The sequence below is a fragment of the Beta vulgaris genome, chromosome 7 (assembly GCF_026745355.1).
Source record: "Beta vulgaris subsp. vulgaris cultivar EL10 chromosome 7, EL10.2, whole genome shotgun sequence".
Lineage (NCBI taxonomy): Eukaryota > Viridiplantae > Streptophyta > Magnoliopsida > Caryophyllales > Amaranthaceae > Beta > Beta vulgaris.
In genome coordinates, this window is record NC_079208.1 from 56,307,489 (window position 1) to 56,331,424 (window position 23,936).

A 23,936-nucleotide genomic window follows, 5' to 3' on the forward strand; every position below is an offset into this window, starting at 1 on the left:
GATAACGTTTTTTTGGATTTCAAATTACAAGTTTCGATATTGGATTTCAAATTCTCAAATATGGGCTTATGTTTAAGTAGGTTGGAATTGGGCTAATTCCAAATCCAAATATTTGGGTTATCCAGACATATCTATCTATACTAATATATTAAAAGGCGTGCGTAAGTCAGGAACGGTGCCACGTGGCGCTCTCCCTAAAGAGTTTTAGATCATGTAATCCATGTACAATAAAAAAATTAGAAATTGCATAGTATAGGTTTTGATCCCGTGACCTCAAGTTCATGCACTAAAGCTTTAACCACTAGACCAAGTAGTTTTTAGTGCTATTATATCAAAGTACAATATTAATAAATGAAAATTTTCTTACCCGGGGCATAGCCCGGGCCTAATAACTAGTTATTTGGTCAAATCCAGCATTTCAAATGAAATGCTTAAATCCAAACAGGCCATAAAAGCATTGTCCAGAGATAAAGTGAATCGAACTGAACTAAATTGAAAATAGTCTGGAAATAACGATCCCTAAGTGCTTGCTATGTGCGTTGGGATGGGTTCGAATCCCAGCAAAACACCTTCTATTCTTTTCTTTTCTTTTATCAATCTCAACAAAACTTGGGTTTTTACTTCTTTTTTTTTTTTCCAAACCCTACTCCCTTAGCAACGCCAGTCGGCATTCCCTGCAGTCCGCGACGGCTCGACGGCTCCACCACAGCGGCAGTCGGTATATCCAAAAAGTAAATTTTCTTTGTTTAAAATACGAATTTCAGATTTTAGACATCAGAATATGTATTATATTGTTCAAATTTGTTCATAATTTCTTTTGATAAGTTAGTAGTAATTGTGATTATGTAATTCATGTTTTATTAATCATTTAATTTTAGGGTCTAGACTCTAGTTGGGTATTGTAATTCATGTTTCATGGAGTTGAAATGTTAAACAATGTGTTAAATTAGTTGGGTTAATTTCAATTAATAGTTGTTCTTGCTTATGTAATGTGTTAAATTTGTTGTGTTAATTTCTATTAATTGTTGTTCTTGGCTTCTTGCTTGTATAGATTGTAGAGTTGTTTTGTATTGTGACTCCTAGAATATTTTTTCTAATTCTTTATTGATGTAATGTAATGAATTAACATCCTATTGAGCTGTTGTAGTTTGATATTTGAATTGATGTATTGAACTTTTTAAGTAAATGAATGTAGTTTATTTTTCGACCGGCTCTGAACTCATATGGTTGGATTCCTGGATCCGCCACTGGCCGGGCATATCTTGATGCGGTTGTTCATTTGTTCTCCATCAAATTAATATTTGAAGTCTTGTGACTGGAAATCTAGAATGAATTACCTGTTATCCCTGTACCCAGGGAGACTGCCCTCTGCGGCTCTGCCGTGTCTTAGGGACGGGCCTGAGCTGTAGCTTCTTTTGAAATTTTAATTCTTACGACTTATTAGTGAAAAGAGGGGAGCTTTGGTTGTAGAATGGTAGTGATTAAAATTTCGTGTTGCGGAAAGCTAGAACATAGATTATAAAGAAACTAGTTTGTCATTGTGTGCAGGTTTTGGACTTTGAATTCTGTATTTGGTTAACTCTATATAACCTTGTATCTATATGACTGTGTCCCCATTTCCAATCTTTTTGGATCCGTGCCAGACATATAATTCACTCGTTATTGTGTGTTGGGTCTTTAAATTCCAGGTGAAAGATGCCGAAAGTGAAGACAAATCGCGTGAAATACCCTGAAGGATGGGAATTGATTGAACCTACACTCCAGGAGCTAGAATCTAAAATGAGAGAAGGTTTGCTGGATTCAACCTGGTTTAGTTAAGCAATATATTTTCGTTTAACTAATAATCGGTGCTCACAAAACTGGCATTACATTCGAATGTTGCTTCCTTTTTGATCTGGCAGCTCAATTGGATTCTCATGATGGGAAGAGAAAGTGTGAAACTTTGTGGCCCATTTTTAAAATTGCTCACCAGAAGAGTCGCTATTTATATGATCTTTATTATAGAAGAAATGAGATTTCCAAAGAGCTGTATGAGTTTTGCTTGGATCAAGGCTATGCTGACAGAAATTTAATTGCCAAGTGGAAGAAGGTATGCTATTGCTATGTATTTCATCTCAACTTTTGTTTTCCTGATTAAAATCTTTATTTACCAGTAAAGTATAGAATTGTCCGTGTGTATCGTGCTTGATCACTGCTGATAACCTATTGTTCTCACATGGATATTGACTAATGTTGAAAGCTGATAGTATATCTTTGTGTAGCATGATGCTCGATTTTAGGAAGCTGTTATTCAAGTTTTGCTGAGATTTTTGTTGTCCCCGAACTGTAGCCAGGATATGAGCGTCTGTGTTGCCTGCGCTGCATACAACCTCGAGACCACAACTTTGGCACGACTTGCGTATGCCGAGTGCCCAAGCATCTCAGGGAAGAGAAAGTTGTGGAATGTGTTCATTGTGGATGTGGAGGTTGTGCCAGTGGGGATTGATCTGCTGCCTTCCTACTCAGAGACGTCGAGCATTATGCTGCAACTCTTTGCACCACTGAGGATTAATTTGCTATCTTGGTACAGCATTATGCTTTGATTGTCTGTAGGTCATTTCAAGTACAACTGAGACGAAATCTATCTATGAAGTTTTTTTTCGTGTGCTTTGAATGTATCGTGCTCACTTACAACATTGAAGCTTATGAAAATAAATCGAGGAGAGCAAGGTTGGCAATGCAGGTACTTGGAGAAAAAAAGGAGAATGAAGCCTTGTATATCATTCAAGTACTGTCATTTACTCATTTGAGCCTGGATTGAAAATCTAAATAACTTTATAATGTACTACTATAAACGCTAGATTATGTATCATATTTTAACCTTCTTGTGATCAAAGATTTAAAATTTGACCCCTCACCCTTTTTCTTTTATCTATATGCTGATTACTCCCTCTGTATTTTTTAATCTATGACTATTGTCCTACATAATTATTTTGATGCCAACCTAAATGTTGATTAGATTATTAAGAATACTCGGTGTGAGTGTGATACAGTAAATAAAAACTTACAATTGTGTACTGTCAAAAAACGAACACATTAAGTTTAGCTGAGGATTGAGTGACTATACCATGTTATCAATTCTCTCTTTCTCATAACAAAATTTAACACTTACTAGTTATGCACGATCTATAGACTATACTAGCCTTAAACTTTACTTTTTAGATGTTCTTCACACAAAACTCACATTTATAATTGCAAGGTTGTCAATGTTCGGTATCAAAGTTGTCCAAACAAAGTTTTTTTTGATCATACAAGAATATGCACGCGTATTGAAGATGATCGACTTTGCTATATAAGAAAAAAAAACTCGAATAGTAATGCAATTTCAAGGTTACAAGTGATTTTAATCAGAATTTCTCAAATAAAACGAGAATAATGAAAATGTCGAGATGTAAGCCGTTTTTAACTACATGCTCCCCAAAATGAGTAAACGTGTGAAATGTTTTCACATTACATTAAACCATCAAATTCAGAGGAAAACAATAACAAGTGATAAAACCATGCATATAAATTGAATTTTCAACCCGATTTCACTCATTCATCTTCTAAAGATAGCTCAATAACTAAAGGATGTAATTCAAGAAGTTCATCTGTAAAACACACAAAAACAAGATAAAAATTCTACTTAAATTAATCACGATTCCATCCATTACAAGACAAAAATTTCATATGACAAAGTTTTGTGTAGAACATTCTAGCTTGCTGCTAGAAGTGTCATCATAATCTTTCACTAAAGCCACTATCGCTAATTGGGCAGTTGGGCTAAACCAGTAACAAAACTAGCGGGAAGGGAAAATTTGACAACTGCAAAGGACATTTGGTGCAAAGAAATTAGGTTCATCTTTTATTGCACTTGATAAATGGCACAATCATGTATAGAAGACACTGATTAATGAGGTATTACAAGTCACAACCAAGGTCTAGATTCTAGTGGCTATAAATTAGGCCTCTTAGATGACGAGTATAAGGTCTTATACTAGATCGGATATCTACAAGGTCTTATACCAAATCGGATGTCTACAAGGTCTTATACCAAATCGAATGTCTACAGTTATCAAATACAATTTTTATCATATATTCGAGTGTATTGTGACTTGTGAGTATGATAAATCCAAAACTACATGTGTTCATTGCTCATTCAAAATCCTCTAAATGAGCACAATTCACATATTAGATAGAGCTCCAAATGAACAAACAAAAAACTTTCGGTGTATCTTACACATTATATACTGTTTAGAGTATAACACATTACACACATGTGAATTGCAGGTACATGTCTCACATCGAAGAAATGGATAGAGAATGACAAATTACTCCACCTATTACCAATTAGTTTTAGGATGAAACCCTAACAAGTTTGTACGTAAACTCTCCGTTTATATATTTATATGTATACCTTAGCCCTAGAAGAGGATCATCGAAAATCTTATATCAGCTTGACAATCTCTTTTCCTTTTTACCTTCTCAACAGCATATATGAAAAGATGTCACAAAGTCTTATAGCTAACAATCTATGAAAAGTTCATGAGTAGTAATGTTACATACCCTGAAAACTTGGTACTTATTTAAGTGCATGGCATGAATACCTGAGTCTTCAGAACAGTAGGAAACTACAATATACTACTAATATGCTAAATTTCCAAACCCATAACCTTAGAGAAACATATACATATACAACTAGATACTAGCATAGCTTTATACATTTTTTTTCTAACTGTGGTCAAAAGTACAGCACATACAATATATATGCAGAAAAAAGATCCAGGAAAAAATTATACAGATCACCTAGCCTAAACATGGCTGATGTAACCCGGGGCTCAAGGCTACAATATATAGTTTACACTAGAGGCAAAAAGCTAAGACAAAGAAGGATTCAGATACCGAGGTTTATTCTTTTCGGAAGGCAGATACCAGAAGCCCATTCTTTGACGGGAAAACCTTCGCAACAACTTAATCGTACAACAGATTCAGCAGATAAGTGGAATTTTTCCCGGGCTTCAGCGAAGCTTGTAACCAGAACCTGTTCAATCCAATGCTCAATGGCCTCCTTGTCCGAAGGCCAAGATGCTGCAAGAATTTGTAGCATTACTTCATGATCAATCTCTAGTGATATTCTTTCTCCCTTACATATCTCCTCAAACTTTGAGCGCACCGTCCTAAGCAATTTATCAGCAAGAGCATCAAAATCAAACGGCTTAAATACCACATTTCCGTCTGTTTGGCCAAAGAAACCTTCCAGCCAAGCTTTTCCAAAGACGTCTGTCTCAACAGCTTCATCTATATCTTCCAATGGTAAATTCAAATCAAGAGAATTTTTTGAAGTTTTGTTGGCACAGGTTGGTACCTCCAAAGTGTCACTGATGTCGGAGAGTTTCCTCTTAGTCCCGGATTCTTGATTTGAGGCATATTTTATGGGTAAAAGTGAAACAGTTGCCTCTTTACCTTTGCTAGTATCAGTAGAAACACTTCTGACTTCCAGTTGCATCTGCCAGTTTTTCGCTTCCAAGATCTTTTCCTCCTGAAATTTGATGAATTCCTTCCTAGGAGAAAGAGAGAGGCTTTTATCATCTTTGGTCGTGGTAGAAGTTGTAACAAAAACCACATTATTAATCCCAATTTCTCTGCCGCGTGAGTCCTGAAATTTTCCGGTTTGAATGGCACGAGATAAGCTATTCTGCACCACTAGATCCGCCTCATCTACATTTTCAAGGAACACAACAGAGTGCGGCTTCTTACACAGCTCCTGGACTATATGGTCCACAACTGTTATTCTGCTCATATTTATGTCAAAATCATGTGATCTTTGACAAAGAAATATGGAGTTGACCTTGCTAATATTATCTTGTGAGCTCAAATTCACAGCAATAAGGCGATCTTTGCTGCCAAACATTGCATCAGCTAGTGCTTCAGAAATTTTCCGTTTTCCAATTTTATCAGGTCCAAGAAAACTGAGCCATGTTGCAGCACGTTGACGTCCATTTCCACTTCTACAACATGACACTATTTCAGAAATCCTGCTAATTGCCTCACCTTGCCATGCAGCCACCTCACTTAACTTTCTATAAAGTGTCTTGTAATCACCCAGGTCCAATCCCTTGGAAGAAGAATGAACACTTTGAGCAAAATCCTTCTTAATGAAACCGTGGTTAGTTAAAACGGGGCTCGGGAAGTGCTGCAAATGAGTCTGAGGATCATGCAAGAAAGGTTTCTTTTGATTACATTTAGATGCATAGATTGTTCCCAAGCCTAAATCAGTAGTGACAGTAATAGCCATTGCTTGGTTTGGAGGCAGGCTTAAGTTTTGAACGGGATACATCAGGGAAGCTGAGTGCTCTCTCTCAATTGAATGACACGGTAGTACTTCCAAGGCTTGTTTGGGGGTCTCGGCTTTTGTAACCTGCTGTTGAGGAGATACTTTCTGTGCGATTATCTGCATGCCAGAGCTAGAAGTTGAGCATGCTCTCTCATTCAAAGAGGAATCTCCACTGCTGCAGCTTCCCTGCACATTATCTGCCATAAAAGGAAAGGCCATAGGCTGCGAAACTTGCAATCTGGCTAAAGAAACTCCAGGAGTGACCAACATGGAACTCTGATGAGCATGCCGACAATGATCATCCCATCTTTTCTGCAAGTGCTTAATTTTTTCACCTGATGTTACTTTTACATCCTTGACCTGCACTGAATGGAAGCAGGTTCATATCAAATTCTTACCACGAGTTATGTAACAAAAATTGAGAAAAGTACTCCCTTAGTCCCCATATGTAAAGGTGCGTTTTCTTCACATTAAAGAACAAATTTTCAGGGCTGATTAGGTCCAAGTCCAATCAGGTGTGAACAAAAGGTGATATCAAGGGTGATTAGATGTTATATGTCTAACAAATTCAGGTCAAGAGCACGCAACATTAACTTCCCGTTCTTTATATAAATAGCACAATATAACTTCCAAATTCCTCTTAAAGTTGATGAGACATACGCTCTCTATCCGCTATCAATTCACTATTCTACTTTAAATGATCATTCTTAATCTTTGTGCCTTAAAAATGGGAGGTCAAATATGGGATGGGTGAAGTAAAAGAAATCATACATTATGCAATAGGAATCCCATATACCACTAGAGGTGTTTGGTCCATCATACAACTTTCTGTGTGCACATCCGCATGTGTAAGAGAGTGGCAAGGGGGGACCATTATGCTCGAAAAGGAGTTACACACCTGTGCAACGACATCTCCCTTGCTCAAGTCTGAATCTGACCTCTGCAGCCAGGATGGCAAAGCTGCAGAGTGGTGATCATCAGATGGAACAGATGATCCTTCTCTCAGCGTAGCCCCAAGCTCTTGCTCGTACTTTTCATTGCATGCATTACAACGAGTAAAGGATTGTCTCCCAGCAGTTACAGGTGGTCGGTAATCAGAAGGTGTTGGAAAGAAGCCACCAAAGGGAACAAAGGACCCCATCAAGCTGTAAGTATATCATGTACATGCGACTGTGAGATTCAATAGCAAAGGAGTCAGAAGCTCAATTCCAGACACATTCATTGAATGCTGTGGCGTGTAAAACATGTACATTAGCGACCTCTTTGGTAGATGGTTATAAATGATGGTAATGATTTTGCAAAGGAAATCATGTCAATGTCCACGATAACACAAATCCATCTCCAATCATGTGTTTTTCATCGTAATTTCCATATCCTCACAATACCACATACAAACTGGTAATGAGTGCTACTGGAGATTAATAAGAACACATATTTGAAAGTGGAGTTGTATCATCCACGGACGAGATTTCTCTTACAGAACACCCACAATCCATTATATCTGCCATTTATTACCATCTTCCAAAATAGCCATAGGAGTTAACAATATGGAATCCATTTTTCAAACATTTAATAATGCATCAATACTCACTATTAGGTGATCATCATAATCTGACAATCCAACTTACAGAAGCAAAGAACTTAGTTTAACAAAGAAGGAAGCATCAAACATTCCAGGGGAGTGAATCAGATAATCCACTTTCAGCCTTAGCAAAATATTTACTAAAATCGCTAGTAGGAAGTTCTTTCTCCAATCACTTGTTAACTAATAAATTTACCACATACCCTGATACAGATCACTTAATTCACTCTCAGGATCTATCTGCTCATCATTCCTCGAATTAAAAGCAGCCGAAAAATTTTCAAACCTCAAAACATGAACATATTCCAACATTTTCCCATTCTTTCCCTCATTTTCTACTGTCTCAGTTTCTTTTTAATGGTTAAGTTTGCTTCTGTGGTCAAAGTTCAAAAACTTTAATCAAAAACTCCCACCAATATAAAAATAAAAACACCATTTGATATCTTGTTGGATCATTTTCAATGCCTATTTTCAAAATATAACCTTTTAATGTCTACTAACACTTGATTAAAGATCTTAAACAAGAAACACAAAAGATTAATATTAAGATTATTAACTACTAACTATCATATTTCCTCCCCATGTCACACTAATATTATAATTAAAAACTCAAGTGAAAAAATGCAACTTGACTAATCTTATCCTTCTACTAACCAAGATCAACTAATGAAAAAATCAGCACAATTCTTTCCCCCATCAGTTTACATGTGACAGCATATATATATTACATCCCCAAAAAAACATGAAATCATACAACATAAAACAATTAGATAAAATAGCATGTAGTACAGCATACCACATAAAACTATTAGTATAACAAGCACCAATCCACATGTTGTCACATATTAAACAAAAAAAAAGCATTAAAATAAAATAAAAATACTTGTATAAATATAATAAACTCACCTGGATTTAGAACTAAACCCATCATATGAAGATTTAGAAGAAGTTATAGGTAGAGGATGAAGATCCCAATCTTTCTCAACAGATTGAAACTTACCCACAAAATTAGAGTAAGTTTCATAATTAGTAGCAAAACCAATTAACCAAATCTTTTTCCCATCAAATTGTACCAAATTACTCAACTTCAAAACCACTTCTTTTTTATTAAAGCTGCAATCTTTTTCATCATCATCATCATTTTCATCAACCAAAACTTTCAATTCTCCCAAATTAACCACAATTTTAAACCCATTATTTTCCACCATTAATTTCACTTCATTAATCTTCAAATCCAACTTTTCAACCCCACTTTTTCCACTAAAAAACTCCTTAATCTCATTTTCCAAACAAATTAAGCTACACCCATGAATTCCAACAGGAAACCCATCAAATTTCTTCTTCAAGATACAATCTTTAAACTTTGTAAGTGCATCTTTAGCACATACACCCACAAGTAGAGGATTCTTCTCCTTCTTCTTCACCATCACTTCTCCTATTCTCTTGCAATTCTCATCATTTCCAACTTCCCCAAAATACCCCGGAAAATCCATCAAATTACACAGAAACAATGGTGGACATCTCGAACTTGGGCTTGGGCCTGAGCCTGGGCCTGGGCCTGGGCCTGTACCTGGGCTGGGCCCCATCTTGGTGGGTGTAGTATTGCTAACTTTATCTCGGAGCTCCGAAAACCCGCTTCACCAAATACCCGACTTACAATCGGATCATCTAATATTGATAATACAAAATGTTTCAACTCAACTTTTATAGAAGAAATCGAAATATTCCCATTATTATTATTCATATTATTATTATTACTATTATTGTTATTATTATTATTAATAGAATTATTAATAATATTGTTGGTGACGTGTAAGTGATTAAAGTGATACATCTCGGGTTGTCTTCTCTGATTAGCTTGTGATCGTTTGATGGCAGCCATGAGAGAGTTGGAGATAGGAGGGGCAAAATCGTCATTTTCTTGAAGGGTAGTTTTGGAAGAAGGTAAACGATCCAATGAAACGCCGACACATAATTCGAGAGCTCGGAATTGTAGACGTGGCGAATAAGCGGAGCTCCGACAACGTGTCAGAGATTCTCGGAGGAGAGAGATTGATGGTGAAAGTAAAGCTGATACTGCATGAAGCGACGTCGTTTGTGCGTGGTTTCTTCGTTTTGCTACTGATACGGCGTCGTCTAAAGCCTTTGCTGCTTCGTCTGTTAAGCATTGTCTCGCCGTTGTCACCGCCGTAGGCATCACCTCCGGTGACTTTCCGGCCAAAATTATTTACCGGAAAATTAAATTATGATAATGGAAAAATTAATTTGTGGGTTTTATTGGGAATTTAATTTAATTATGTGGGTATGAGTTAGAATTTGGAAATAATGATTGATTTTATTTATTTGGTGGGAAGAATTGAAGATGAAATATTATTGAGTTGTAGAGGAAAAATTTAAAAAGGAAAGTGAAGAAGAGAGATTTATTTTGGACCTTTGAGTTTGTCCAGTGAGCAAAAAAAATGCTTGGTGAGTATTAGATCCTTCTTTACTGTGTAAAAGATTTTTTTTTAAGAAAAAATTGGGGGTTTGCTTTTGTTTTGTTCCCCACCTTACTTTTTGGTTGATGGAACATTTTGTGTTGGAGTTTGATTGAAATTGAAAAATTCTGTTTTGGTTGTGTAAATTGTGTTAATAGTTGACTTTGTAATATTTAGGAGTATTTTACTTTGCTTTATACCTCTTTCGTATATATACTTGCATCATTTTCGTAACATGTACCAAGCTCACTTCGTTAGAATTCTTGAACAGTAGGACGTAGGTGATAGTTTAGTGATATTGGCATCACCTTTTATTTTAGAGATCTTGTAATCGAGTCTCACCCATGTAGCCTGTAGGGAGTAATCATCAATTTTTCTCCTAGTTGCTGGGATTTCATCTTACCTTATCAAAAAAAAACTTGGTGAGAATTTCACCTCATGATCTATTGAGACCCAAACATATGAATAATGTCAAGATTTTAAGTGGGTAAAATATAAAAATACAGAGGAGTATGATGCAAGTATAAAAGCACAGAAGAAGTATATTTTTTATTTTATTTTGATGCATAGACGTTTTACATACAAATTGAATTTTCATTGTGGTTAATATATTGATGGAAACTGTGGATGTTATAGCGCGATAATGTATCCTTTTATTGTGAATTCATTAAATGTTGTATTAATTATATACTTTTCAAATTTTGACATAAAATGTGAAAAAGACGTTAGTTGTTTGTGAGAGGGGAAGAGGTCGTTAAGCAAACAAGAGGGAGGGAGTGAAATACAAGTCTCGATTGTACCATACACTATCTCGCATTTATGTGGTTGAATTATGGATCACTATTGAATTTGATAGGCTTATTAATAAAGGATATTGCTAACGGATGTCTCGAAATGTTGGATAAGTATTAAATATATTACTGAAATAGTATTAAAAAAAAAAAAAACTTAGAATGCATTCCAAAATCACACGTCAATCGATATAATTGATGTTTAATGTTCATTTAATATTTTCATTTTTAGTTATATTATCTAAAGGTGAATTTATTGTGTTTTGGTGATAAATTTTGAGTTTATTGTATCTTATTATTTCTAGATACGTTTAAATAAATATAGATAAACTTATACTTAGACAAGTTTCACTTAATTATTAAAACAAGTTTCACTTAATTATTAAAACAAGTTTTAACAAGTTTCTAACTTTCAGTAAGCCCATATGAGTCTTCAAGTGGTTTTATATTGTCATTTTCTCTAGTTTCACTAAAGTATTGTTTGCTTGGAGTTTTTAAAGTTATGCAAATTTACAGAAGTGCAAAATATGTAATTGAAATTTAGAGTCAAAATTCTTATTCTATTCCGTGGCTTTTCCCCATAAAATTCTAATGCTATCCTTCTTTTGGAATCCAACCTTTTCAAGAAATCAAAAGTAGGTTATATTCTCCATATATGTTGTTTGAATTGAAAGTTAAGCTTGTAAATGAAGAAAACTTGAGTCTTGACATTTACTAGTACTCCTTCCCTTTTTTCTAGGTCATACTTATTTCAATTATGAAAGAATTTAATGCACATTTTTTTACCTCATAATCTTTTATCGTACTAGTATATGGTCTTTTATTTTCTTTTAAGGTAAGGAGTATTCCCTTTGCAAAAAATGGGAGAAATTGAGGATTCTTCTTCTAAGGATTGAAAATCAATCCCCTATCATGAAGATGGAAGGATGATCTTACAACCACTAAACCAACATTGATCCTCATAAATACATGATTATGACATTATGTGTTATCGTAACTCTTATATGAAGTATATAGTATCAATCACCTAATACAATCAAAAGTTTGAATTTATTTGTATATGGATGAAATTCGTAATCAATGAAAATTAGTTCAGTAAATGAAAATCATTCAACATAATCTACAAAAAAAGTAAAAAGTTTAGAAACTAAACACGTAAATAAATCTAACAAGATATCAAATGATGCCATTTTGTTCATAATCTACGGTACGGTCAAAACCTTTACTTCGTAATCGAGATATTCCTTTTTAAAAAAAAAGCAATAAGAACCAATGAAATAATGTTCCAAGTATTTCTCATAGTACATAATTTATGCCAAATATTCCACAAGTAGAGAGTCCAATCTATTAGGAGTATTGTCAAAGAAAAATAATGGAAAAGAAAGATATTCCTAAAAATGTAAAATGAGTAAATTAATTGTAGAAAGGTAGATGCCGTGTCCACTTAAACAGTCCGGTCATCTAGTAGGGCAAAGAAGGCACTTGAGTCATTGTCTACCTTTTTGGCGTGAAAATGAAACACCTCCTTTCACAGAAAAGCGATCAAATCAAATCATGAATTTGTAAAGACTAAAAGTTTTATTGCATGCTGATAAGGGAAGAAGCTGGGACCTCTTTCCACCACCACAAATTCCCATCTTCCCCACCCATTTTTACTTTAGTAATCGACCCTCCCTCTGTAACGAACTAGTTTTACATGCACGTAATGCGTGCGATAACGTGTGATAACAAATGAAGTAGAAAATAAAATTAATTAGGTAGAAAAATTATTTTTACATTTTATTTTCTAAAAAAATTGATATTCTAAACCTACTTCCCCCCTTTTTCATTCAAATGAAATAGTTAGTTATCCTCTATTTTTTTTTCTTTTCTTTTTCTATTTCTATTTTTTGGTGTCCCCATGTATTGCCTTATATAATAGAGATTACCATTTACCAGCACCATTAGTATTATTGGTGAGAGGTAAAATATTTAATTGTTGCTAGTGATTTGTTACGGAAGAAGTAGATTATATCCCTACCTCATTCACCAGAGTATTCTTAAAGTTTTCATTAAGTAATTGTCGTTAGGGGTGGTCATAAACATCCAATCCGGTCGATTTGATCCAGTTTTTCAAATATTAGGTTCAACTTTATAATCTTCGGGTCAGAAATCCGATAATTTTCACAATAGATACGGATCAGAAAATTTCTAAACATGGGAATTTTTCGGTTTTTCCCAAAAAAACCCTTTTCAAAGACGATTATCCGAAAAATCCGATGATCATGATCCGGAACTTATTTTATGAATTTTTTTTAGTTCTCAGATATCATATCCGATATTTCGGACATCTTTTTTCAAATTACAGTTTTCCCTCGGGATGGATCTGAAATGAGCACTCCTAGTTGTCCTTTAGTTGAACATATAAGATATTGGAGTATTATTTTTTACATAGTACTTCTTTTCCTTTATTGTTAAAAAATTGTTTGGCTAATCATAAGATCGAAACCTTTTAATAACTAATGTTCTACTCTTTAAGAATGAAAAGGAGAAAGAAATTAGGAGATACAAGAGTTATTACAATAATTAATTAGTAGAATCAAAGAAACAAATTGCCTAATAATATTGGGGACTCAATCCACTGCTTGAATAGATCTTATGACCTAGATATACTTTGTTTTCGTAGCTACTCCCTCTGTTTCAAATTATAAGTCATTTTAGCCAAAAATTTTTGTTTCAAAATATAAGGCATTTTCCATTACCAATGTAAAATTAAATGCAACTTTATACTATCAAGATAATATTATAGGTCATTTTCTATTATCAATACAATATTTAATGTCAATTCTTATTACTTATGCAAATCTAACTAAAACTAACTAAATTCTTAATATGCGTAAAAGTGGTTTACATGCCTTATAATCTGAAACGGAGGGAGTAATAAAATTAGTTCAATAAATGAAAATCATCCAACATGATCTACAATAAAAGTCAAAATCTAATTATAAATACTCTATTTGTTTTTGGATGAATTGTCTTAACTCTTAACTTTTTTTTTTTTTTTTGAAAAGATAATGATTAAGGAGAATTCATGCACAATAATGGGAGAGATTTGAAATTATTGTTGCAAAGGGTGTGAATCGAATCCCTGTCATAAATGTATAAGGAGGGTTTTATAATCAGTAAGCCAACTTTGATCCTCAATGAAAAACTTAATTGTAGTGCCAAAATTTGACCATCAAGTATAATTTACAACTCTCTTTTTTATTATTTATCATTGTGATTGTGTTAGAATTATTCCAACTTTACTTTTAAAATATTAATTTCTTAATAATTTTTATGTATACATAATAAGAATTATACATTCTTAAAATTAATTCATCTTTATAATTTTGAAAAACACAACCAGGTTCAACATGAAGAAATAGAGGGAGTTAATTCATCAATTGTTACTTAATTAAAGGGATTAAGTAACTTTCTCTACTTAGTAATAAATAAGTACTTATAATTTTTGAAGAAGTGTGGCTTGTCATGTTTTCATCAATTAAACAACTTCATAATTTTTTACTTTTCAAAAATTTCCTTTTCACATACAAATTATATGTCAATCAAACATAATTCTCAATCCTTTATATATATATATATATATATATATATATATATATATATATATATATATATATATATTTATTTATTTATTTATTTATTTATTCTCCATCCTGAAATAAGTGAAAACTTTTTCTCTTTTATAAGAGAATTCTTTGAGAAAAATATTTTACTTATTTCAAAACAGGAAAAAAAGTATAATACAATGATATTGCTCTCTTTCCCAAATGAATATAAGAAATTTTGGCTAAAAAGAGAATTAGCCTAATAATGACTAGGTTAATTTCTTTAAGTGACTAATTTAATCCATCTAAGGACTATGTCTACTTTTATATTAAAATCAGACCGTCTCTTTTAATAATTTTTGCTTTATGTTTTCCCAATTTAAATTAAGGTAGCCCTTAAAAGGGAGAAAATTGGAAAAGATATGTAGTCGTCATAAACTACAAATGCTTAGCTAAGCCTTTATATATGAACAAGTCCATTAAAAATTAAAACTATGTTTCAGCAAAAGTTAGTGAAAATGAACTATTAGCACTTTGCATTTGCTATCGATTTTCTAAAGCACTATCGTACGATTTTGATGATAATAGCCATTGTGGTTTTTCGTTTTCTTCTCTTTCTCAGTGGCACTACCTTAATTTTGGGCCCATTGTGCATCTAGATGGTTTTTAAAGACAAAACACTTTGTTTTGACGGAATCTAAGTAATCTAACCTAGTTGATCGACATAAAAAAATAATTGAGTTGATATAATTATAAAATTTATCATGATTGTTGTTGAGAAATGCATGTAAAAATCTACATTCTTCCAATTTAAAAACATTTTACTCCAATTAATTGACGTTGTCTTATGATTTTTATTTTTATTTTTAGATATATGCTTATATAACGTCAGGAATCATCCCAGAACTCTTGAACATGTAGCGAATAAGAAACATGGATGGGACTTAAAAAGTCATTAAATGACATTAAAATAGGCAATCTGAAAAAAAGAATTCAATATTTTTAGACAAATATGAAAACCGAATCGAAATAGGATCTTAGAGGATACATTTTGGGGTCATAGGAGATTAAGTAAAAGCATATATGCCTTAGAACGAGCATATGGTCGGTGGCCTTTGGAGCCAATTTAGGGTGAATAGAAAAGATACAATGAAGCAAATCGTGAAAATAATTTTGAAGCAGCGTATCTCAACTGTCAAAGAGTCATCATAAGGCATGAGGCTTATAACGTTTTTTTTATAAATATATACATGCTTCGAAAAGTCAAGAAATACCCCAATATAGCCAAAATTGAAGGTTATAATACATGCTGCAATTTAGAATATTTCTCGGTTCTAGACAGCAGACTCCATGTGATACATCTTGGGGTTAGAGGGGGGCATTTCAAAACTAGTATATACCTTAGAACATGCATATATATGACTATATATGGTGACCTTCAGAACCATTTTAAGGTGGTATAGAAGAATTGCAAAAACATGTTGTGGAGGACATTTTGAGGTAATGTAGAGAGCACACTAATAACCACTTGGAATCATCCCAAGGCATCTCATGTCCATTGGAAGATTTTTGGACAAAAAACATGTACAAGCCCTACAATATCCACAAATGGCCGCAATAGCCAAAATGAAAGACTATTTACACACTTTCAGATATTCACGGAGATCGCATAACAGAATACTATATGAAATGCGTCCTAGGGATTATATGAGGTCTTTTAAAAGCATATTATGCCTTAAAATAGGTATATGGTGTCCTTCGACCATCGTAGTCATTTCGTGGTAAAATTATAAAATATAAAACAAGTCATAGAAAGATATTTTTTGAGGCATTATTAATCTTAGGCATATTCAGAATTTTCATACCATACATGTAGTATTTGCATATATAGTTATCCTTTATGTCTTCTTGTAGCTAGGAACAACATTGAGGCCATTGACCTATTGCCATCTCGTTTTCCCTTAGCTTTGTTCCACGTAAAACACGATATCTTAAGGCAAAATAAGAAGAATTTGGAGGACATTACCTTGTAGATAAGGGTTTTTGTTGTACATGAAGATATACATTATTAAGCTCATACTCTTGTTAATTCGTTCCTCAAACTTAATTTACTTTTCTTATTCATCGATTCTTGAAGATTTTCCACTTATAAATTAGTTCAACTTGTAGTAAAACTTTTACCTTTTTTTTCCTTTTTCTCACAAATGGATCCCTTTGGTCAACTAGAATAGTAGAATACACTTATATCTCTAAACAACTTTATATCTTTTATCAAACACTTTTTATTAATGCTCAATATTCACGATTTCTAGTGATATAATAAGTGAAAAGTGATTTCAGGATAAATTTTCATAAAATATTACTTATTTTATGACATAATCAGAAAAAGAAAATATGACGTTGGATGAAAGAGAATATAGCTAATAGTCGACTATATAAATTTTGAACACCCATAGTTGATGAACAGAGCAAAATTTACGTTGGCTCTCGATCTAATATTGTTATTAGTCTCTTTAAACTCCTATTAGTCTGTGTACATGACCATTAGGTTTTCGTAGCAATTTTTAAATGGTAACAAGGAGGAAGTTCCTAAGTGATCCAACCTCAATCCTCAAATTTTTTTCCTAATATTTACAGGTTAAATGTCTAAGAGTAAGAAGATTCATACTCAAAGCACATTCACTTGTTAGAATTCAGATCTAATAAGTCATATCTCGATGATACTTTGTAAGATTATTATACCAATTGAGTCATGTCGTTTTTAGTGTATTTGCTTGGCAATTGTGTAAAAGAATAACATTTGATGAATTGATTTTTGTACGTCCCAACTCTCAAATGATGTATAAAGTACGCTTATTACATATTTTATCTTATCTCCTTTGTCCTTAGAAGAGAGGGGACCAAAACTTGTATTTATTGTGTCGAAAATATTGTATGTATGATTGTATCTAGTAAAAGCGCAAGTATTAATTTTTTTTGTTATTTTGGAGGAGTACTATTATTGTTTAATTTCCATCTAGCAAGTAGCAATCTCTTCACTTCAAACTTTATAGATATCATATCTCTATCTGACTACATTAATTATATAAGACATTTCAAGTCTGATCACGTGAATATTGATACTTTGATAAATATAACTTTTGATTATCGCATTACCTTAAATTAATAAAAGTTTTGTCTAAAGAGAATAATATCTAAAACCTACTCCCTTACCCTTATTTTGTTTTGTACTTTCGCAACCTCAAAAACAAAACATTACATTAACTTAACCTTAAAGACATCGTAAATAATCAAATCATTGAACGCAAGTTGCGTCAAAAACCTTCACACACATTTGCCTCGGCGTCACGCATCACGTCTCTCCAACCCACCTACAAGAGATCGATATTCAAATTAATTCATAAATTTGTCGTCATATGAAGTACTTAATTGTCATTTAACTTAATTTAGTTCTAATTTATCTTAGAACACAACCCACAAATCACAACAAGTTAGAAAACTCCCTAGTGCATCTAATAATCTACCCTAGAGGAGAGACATAGAACATGAGCGCGTGGGGTAAGACAATCACATCAAAAAACAAAGTGTCATTCTCAATCATAAATCCGTAGGCAGAATTAAGAGATTTTCAAGATCTTTATAAACCAGTCACGATATCCACGGTGCCATCAACAAGAAGAGGAAGACAAATTCCACACGCGCTAGTAATCTGCGTCATCTACAGTTATTCCACAAACGTTTTTAATTAGTAGTATTATTACTAGTAGGATTTACTATTCTTTTCGGTCTTTATTAGTTTACCCGTTTCTGTTGCGCATAATTTTAGGAGAAATAATATTGTGGATATAGAAAGAAAGAGAAATTATTATTTTATATTATAATTGAATGTATATGCGATGAAAAGTTAGTGGTCTCATTTCAAAAATAGAAACAAAATAAATAATTCATCCGTTTCTTTTTACTCGCTACACTTCTCATTTCACGGACTTCCAGGCAATTTTTGGAGAAAAGAGAGGTAGAGAGTAAAAAGAAAAGGGACCCATGTGGGAGGAGAGAGATAGAGAGAATTTATTGCCCAAAAAAGAAGTGTAGCAAGTAATGTGAAACTTTCCATAATGGAAAGTGTAGCGAGTAAAAAGAAACGGAGGAAGTAAGTAAACTAATGAGGGACATTCAAAAAAAAAATAGGGTAAATTAATAAAGATCGAATGGAGTATAGAGGAAGAGATTTTTATTTATGTTTTGTCTGCCCACCATCAAATTCAAAGGCTTTAATTGGTGTAGGGTGTACCTGTTTTTGATAATGGCTTATGATTTATGAATGAACCTCACTTTCTACAAAAAGTTAGCAACTTTTTATATAATTTTTTTTTAAAAAAATATTATAGGTTCATTTTTTATTGGTTAATTTGGAATTTTACAATAGCCGTTAATTTCACTATATTTGGTCATAAAAGAGGAAACTGTTTAATTTGCTCTTTAGTTGGCAGACCAAAGGAGAAAATAGACCAATCTTAGCCTTTGCCTTTGCCTTTGCCTTTTTTGGGTTACTATAAAGAGAATACTACACGATCTTTAGCCTTCTATAAGGAGAATTTGAGAAATTATCTTTTGTAAGATCATGGCTCTTCTATGTGTTAGTGGATTTTGGAACATTACTGTACTTTAGGGTATTTTGCCCTTTCCAAATTGTGGAAATTGTGTTTAGGAAGGGAAATCAGATGTTAAAAAGCTACTATGAGGCAACATTAATTGGAATAGTGCATATTACACCACTCATGGTTGATGGTAATGTTTTTGAAAGTATTGTAATGTAAACGTTTACTGTTGGCTGTTCGGTTGACTAATTTGACAATTTACGGTATTTGTAATGTCTAGTTTATAAGAAGATATTTAATGAAGTTAATTTTTAGTTATTAGCTATTACTCCAACATGTAAATAATGGTTAACTCAACTTTAGCTTAAAGTCATTGACCAGTTAAAATGGTTGGTTAAAAGTCATTTGTTTAACAAGAGAAAAGTTTATTAAAGGTCCGTTTGTTATCACTCTTAATTTTCATTCTTTGGTTTTATGGATGTAAAAGTATATGAGATAAGGGGTATAATAAAGTTTTTCAGTTTCTTAAATTTTTGTTTTTATTTCTAAAAAAAGTGAAACAATAAAGAATAACCTAAATCTAATATATCGATTATCAACAACGTGAACAATTGGTAACATAATCAATTCATGCATTAGAGCAAGCACAACCATAAAGATTTAGTCATGCTCATGGTGCTTTTCTCTCCTCTCCTCCTTGCACCTTACTTTATCTTTCTATCTCTTACTTAGATCCTCTTTCCTTAAGGATTTTCTAACATTTTTTTTCCCATATGTGAGGATCTTCATTACTCACTATTTCCAATCACAAACATACCTCACAACAAATTAAAATCAGATTTTTTATCCATATAGACCCACAACTAATGTGTATTCATAATTGAAAGAAAAAGAATCCACATGACCAATCGTTTGGCACAAAGCTGAGCGACACAAATAATCCTCCTCCTCCACCTCCACCTTCTCCCCTCCATCCTCATGAAATGAGGATCCTTGTGAACTCTCCCTCATTCATAGGGAGCTCCTCTTAAAGGAGAGAGAATGCCATGAGGATGGTAAATCATCATAATTGGGCATGCTCTCACAATGCATCTATGTATAAGTATTACTCCCTCCGTCTCTTATTAGTTTACCCCTTTCTTTGGGGCACATTTGTCGAGATACTAATTTGAACCTTAATATCTCTAATTTTTGATAAGCAAAAATTAAAAAAAAGTTGATATTTGGATAATATACATTGAGACGAATCCAACAAGATCTCACATGACTATATTTTTCCTTAAATACAAATTACAAGAGATAGTCAAAGTCATGTATGTGAATAGTGTCAAAAGTCAAAAGGGGTAAACTAATAAAAGATGGAGGGAGTATATCCTAATTCTATTGGATTGAAATACAAAAAATCATTTTCTTAAATTTGAACTTGTCAAGGTATTTTCGAGCACACTACGACTATTGTAATTTGATTTAATAAAAGAAGAAAAAAAAAACTATTTATAAATCGTACCGTATAACTATATAAGATATATAATTTCTTTGTTCTCAGAAAAAAATATAAAATAAAAAATAATTAAATAATGCTATTATATAAATATTTGACCTTTTGAAATGAGGTCTTCATATATATTCTCTAAAAGTTATCGTTCAAAATTATTATTTATTCATGCTTTGACTAAGTATGATACTCCTAATACATCACTTAAGAAAGCTCCATGCCATATAACTTCATTAGTGGTAAAATTAAATAAAACAATTTTCTAAGAGTGATGAACTAAATAAAATTACAATACCTAAGTAATAAGAAAATACTTTCAATTGATCAATAAACATATAATGGGCCGGGTGTAGCAACTTATATTATTTCAATGTGAAATGTTTGAAAAATGATGCTTCATTTCCTAAAACAAGAGTAAATTAATACTAAATCTTGCTAAGATACTCCACTCAACATGATCGATGAAAATAGACTTATCAATAAAATATGATAAAGAGAGATAGAGTTAGACTTATCAATAAAATATGATAAAGAGAGATCAGATAGAGTTATAATTTTCTATTGAATAAAATCACGTCAAATTTTTCATGATTGTACACTAGGTAATGCGACAATTTTTTTTTTTTTTGGAAGGAATCATAAATACAAATTTCACAATACTAGTATGATTTATGATATCAATATGTCAAAAATTGCTCTATTTCAACCATATACATGTCTTTCTTTGGTACGGTGAAATTATTCTACTTTTGAAAAATATTCTTTTGTTGTGACATGCATATATACTTTTTCATCAAGATGAAAATTTGTAAAACAGTTAAAATGACAATTAGCCAAGAAAAACAAACTCATTTTGGACGACTTTGAATGTGAGAAGATAAGATGTCAATGGCAAATAATGGCCTAATGGGGTATCAATTGTGACCTTTGTGGAGTGCCAAAACACCTTTAGAATGATAGCGTGACATATTACCATTTGCTAATCTTTGATATATATTCCTTGTTCAAGCATATATTCAATCTTCCACTAACTTCATCAATACAGTATCTTTTATCACACATTTTTTTGCTAAGTCCTGTCCTTTTCCAAACAAAACACTAACAACTTGTCTTTGAGATCTTTTTCTTTGGGATTGAAGAGATGTAGAAAATAACTAACAATTATACAAAAAGAAAAGACCAAAGTGTTTGAGGTAAAAACTTGTAAGATGGGAGATGAATCGAATTAAGGTTGATGGTTGATGAGGGTGACCAGCCACTGGAGGAATGAAGTGAGCCCTGCAAAAAAAGAGTTAGACTACCCCGGGTGTATCCGGGATCGCCCATTTGACGATCAAGTCAATTAATTTTCAATGATTAATATGGAGTGGTTTGTTTAGAATTCATTACCTCAATAAATGGGGATCCGTTCCCTATTTATATGCGTTGGAATGTGTGAATGACACCTTGTCAGGCTAGAGCGAGATCTGGGCCAGACCAGGTCTTTTAGCCTGAGTGGCTTTTTGAGCACAGAGGATTAGGAGGGTTTGCCATAGATTAGGGCTCACTAATATATTCGGCCCAAACACAAAAAAAAAGAAGATCTAGCAGTAATAACGACTAATGAGGAAAACATGAAAGTTCCTAGTTAATGATACTTTAGTAATTTTATAACTTTTGTGCTTATGTGATTTTAGCATTTGGTATGTGTTTTCTTTCAAATATTATCTAGATTATGTTTTTATAATTAATTAGTTTACATATAGTTATAAAGTGTCTAGAAAAAACAAAAAAAAAACAAAAAAATATAGTATGAACAGTATTTAATTTACGTCATGATTCACGAGTATTAGGATTCTTCATTTTCTATCTTCATTATAATGCATTACGTATATTCTCCGTTCCTAAAAAGATATGGAGAAAATGCGATTTCACGTCATCAATATCAGTTTGATACTTTACCAACTAAAGATAATCGACATAAGATTATATAAGGTTTATTAGATGCTTATACATCCTTATCAATTATCTTGGTTTACTTTAAAGGCAACATTCACACATGAAACAAAAACAAATCTCAGCCAGATTTCCGTTTGCAGTTCTCTAAGGACAGGAAACAGGAAAAGAAGAAATAAAGGGATTCTAATTTTCAAGTTGAAAGTTATTGATCACAACTTAGAAGCTTTAAGATCAAATACTTTACTTTTTGTTAGAATAACCAACTCAGAATTCCTCAAATAAGTATTTTTGTGCTCCTTTTTCCTCTCCACTAAGTCAGCAAAGTTCCCCTTAGTATTTCCACTTTTACACATTTTTGATGCAAAAAATGGTTGCTTTTCTTTCAATGGTATTGACATATCACAACCATATCTATTATTGACTTCAAAAATAAATTCTTTCTTATTATTTGGTGATTTTCAAAAATTATATTAGATCCGAGACCATAATTCTATACATAACTTTCCGTACAATGAATTTAAAGGGTTCTTATATAAAAAGTATGTGCTTTAATATCCTCTTTCTTCATCAAAGCGATATTTAGTGTGACTGGACAAGGCTATAGTTTTAACTTTAGTCTCTATTTGTGTGATAGTATCTTACGCACGCATTCAAGCAAGCTCTTATGTGTTTGGTCCATGATTTGTTTGGCTAAAATTTTTGACGTAAAAGTAGAAATACATACATTAACAATGAATAAGAATATATGGGTAAAACTTTTAAGCATATTTCGTTAACTAGTACGTTAAACAAAAAATTTCAGTATACTCACAATAAGAAAAAAAAACTTTAGTATGCGAATATAATTCAAGATCCTTATTCTGGGAGTTTATGTTTATAATTACCAAACTACATGTTTTAAAAAATTCTAAGAATACAAAGCTATCACAATATTAGCACACAAATATAAACAAAGTACTTACTTAAATGTTCAAAATCCAAGAACACGAAGACATCACTAAAAAAAAATACTAATATAATTATTTTACTACTGTCTTCAACCTTTTGTTATTTTATCCGCTTTTTTTAGATTGTCATTTATTAATTTACCCACTTATTTTATTTCCTATTTTT

General features: G+C 32.6%; 2 protein-coding genes across 2 annotated transcripts; one reads left to right on the forward strand and one right to left on the reverse strand.

The window, feature by feature from the left end:
- Positions 1-596: 596 nt before the first annotated feature.
- Positions 597-2,914, forward strand: LOC104899943 (protein BUD31 homolog 2). The gene is made up of 4 exons (XM_010687235.4): positions 597-731; positions 1,689-1,789; positions 1,902-2,089; positions 2,330-2,914. Exons 2-4 carry the CDS (start codon positions 1,696-1,698, stop codon positions 2,483-2,485), a joined length of 438 nt encoding a protein of 145 aa, XP_010685537.1. The 5' UTR covers positions 597-731; positions 1,689-1,695; the 3' UTR covers positions 2,486-2,914.
- A 1,669-nt stretch (positions 2,915-4,583) lies between these two features.
- On the reverse strand, positions 4,584-10,510 carry LOC104899945 (hypothetical protein). Its single transcript, XM_057390938.1, has 4 exons — positions 9,516-10,510; positions 8,841-9,474; positions 7,251-7,497; positions 4,584-6,712 (listed from the first exon to the last, which is right to left on the reverse strand). Exons 1-4 carry the CDS (start codon positions 10,129-10,131, stop codon positions 4,913-4,915), a joined length of 3,297 nt encoding a protein of 1,098 aa, XP_057246921.1. The 5' UTR covers positions 10,132-10,510; the 3' UTR covers positions 4,584-4,912.
- Positions 10,511-23,936: the final 13,426 nt, after the last annotated feature.

What these genes read in the sequence shown, in the direction of transcription:
- LOC104899943 (XM_010687235.4), top strand. Translation starts at nt 1,696, where the DNA reads ATGCCGAAAGTGAAGACAAATCGCGTGAAATACCCTGAAGGATGGGAA. An exon ending in AGAATCTAAAATGAGAGAAG is followed by an intron (nt 1,790 to 1,901) that starts GTTTGCTGGATT and finishes TTGATCTGGCAG; the next exon opens with CTCAATTGGATTCTCATGAT. An exon ending in TAATTGCCAAGTGGAAGAAG is followed by an intron (nt 2,090 to 2,329) that starts GTATGCTATTGC and finishes CCCGAACTGTAG; the next exon opens with CCAGGATATGAGCGTCTGTG.
- LOC104899945 (XM_057390938.1), bottom strand. Translation starts at nt 10,131, where the DNA reads ATGCCTACGGCGGTGACAACGGCGAGACAATGCTTAACAGACGAAGCA. An exon ending in GGGTTTAGTTCTAAATCCAG is followed by an intron (nt 7,498 to 8,840) that starts GTGAGTTTATTA and finishes ATATACTTACAG; the next exon opens with CTTGATGGGGTCCTTTGTTC. An exon ending in AGGGAGATGTCGTTGCACAG is followed by an intron (nt 6,713 to 7,250) that starts GTGTGTAACTCC and finishes CATTCAGTGCAG; the next exon opens with GTCAAGGATGTAAAAGTAAC.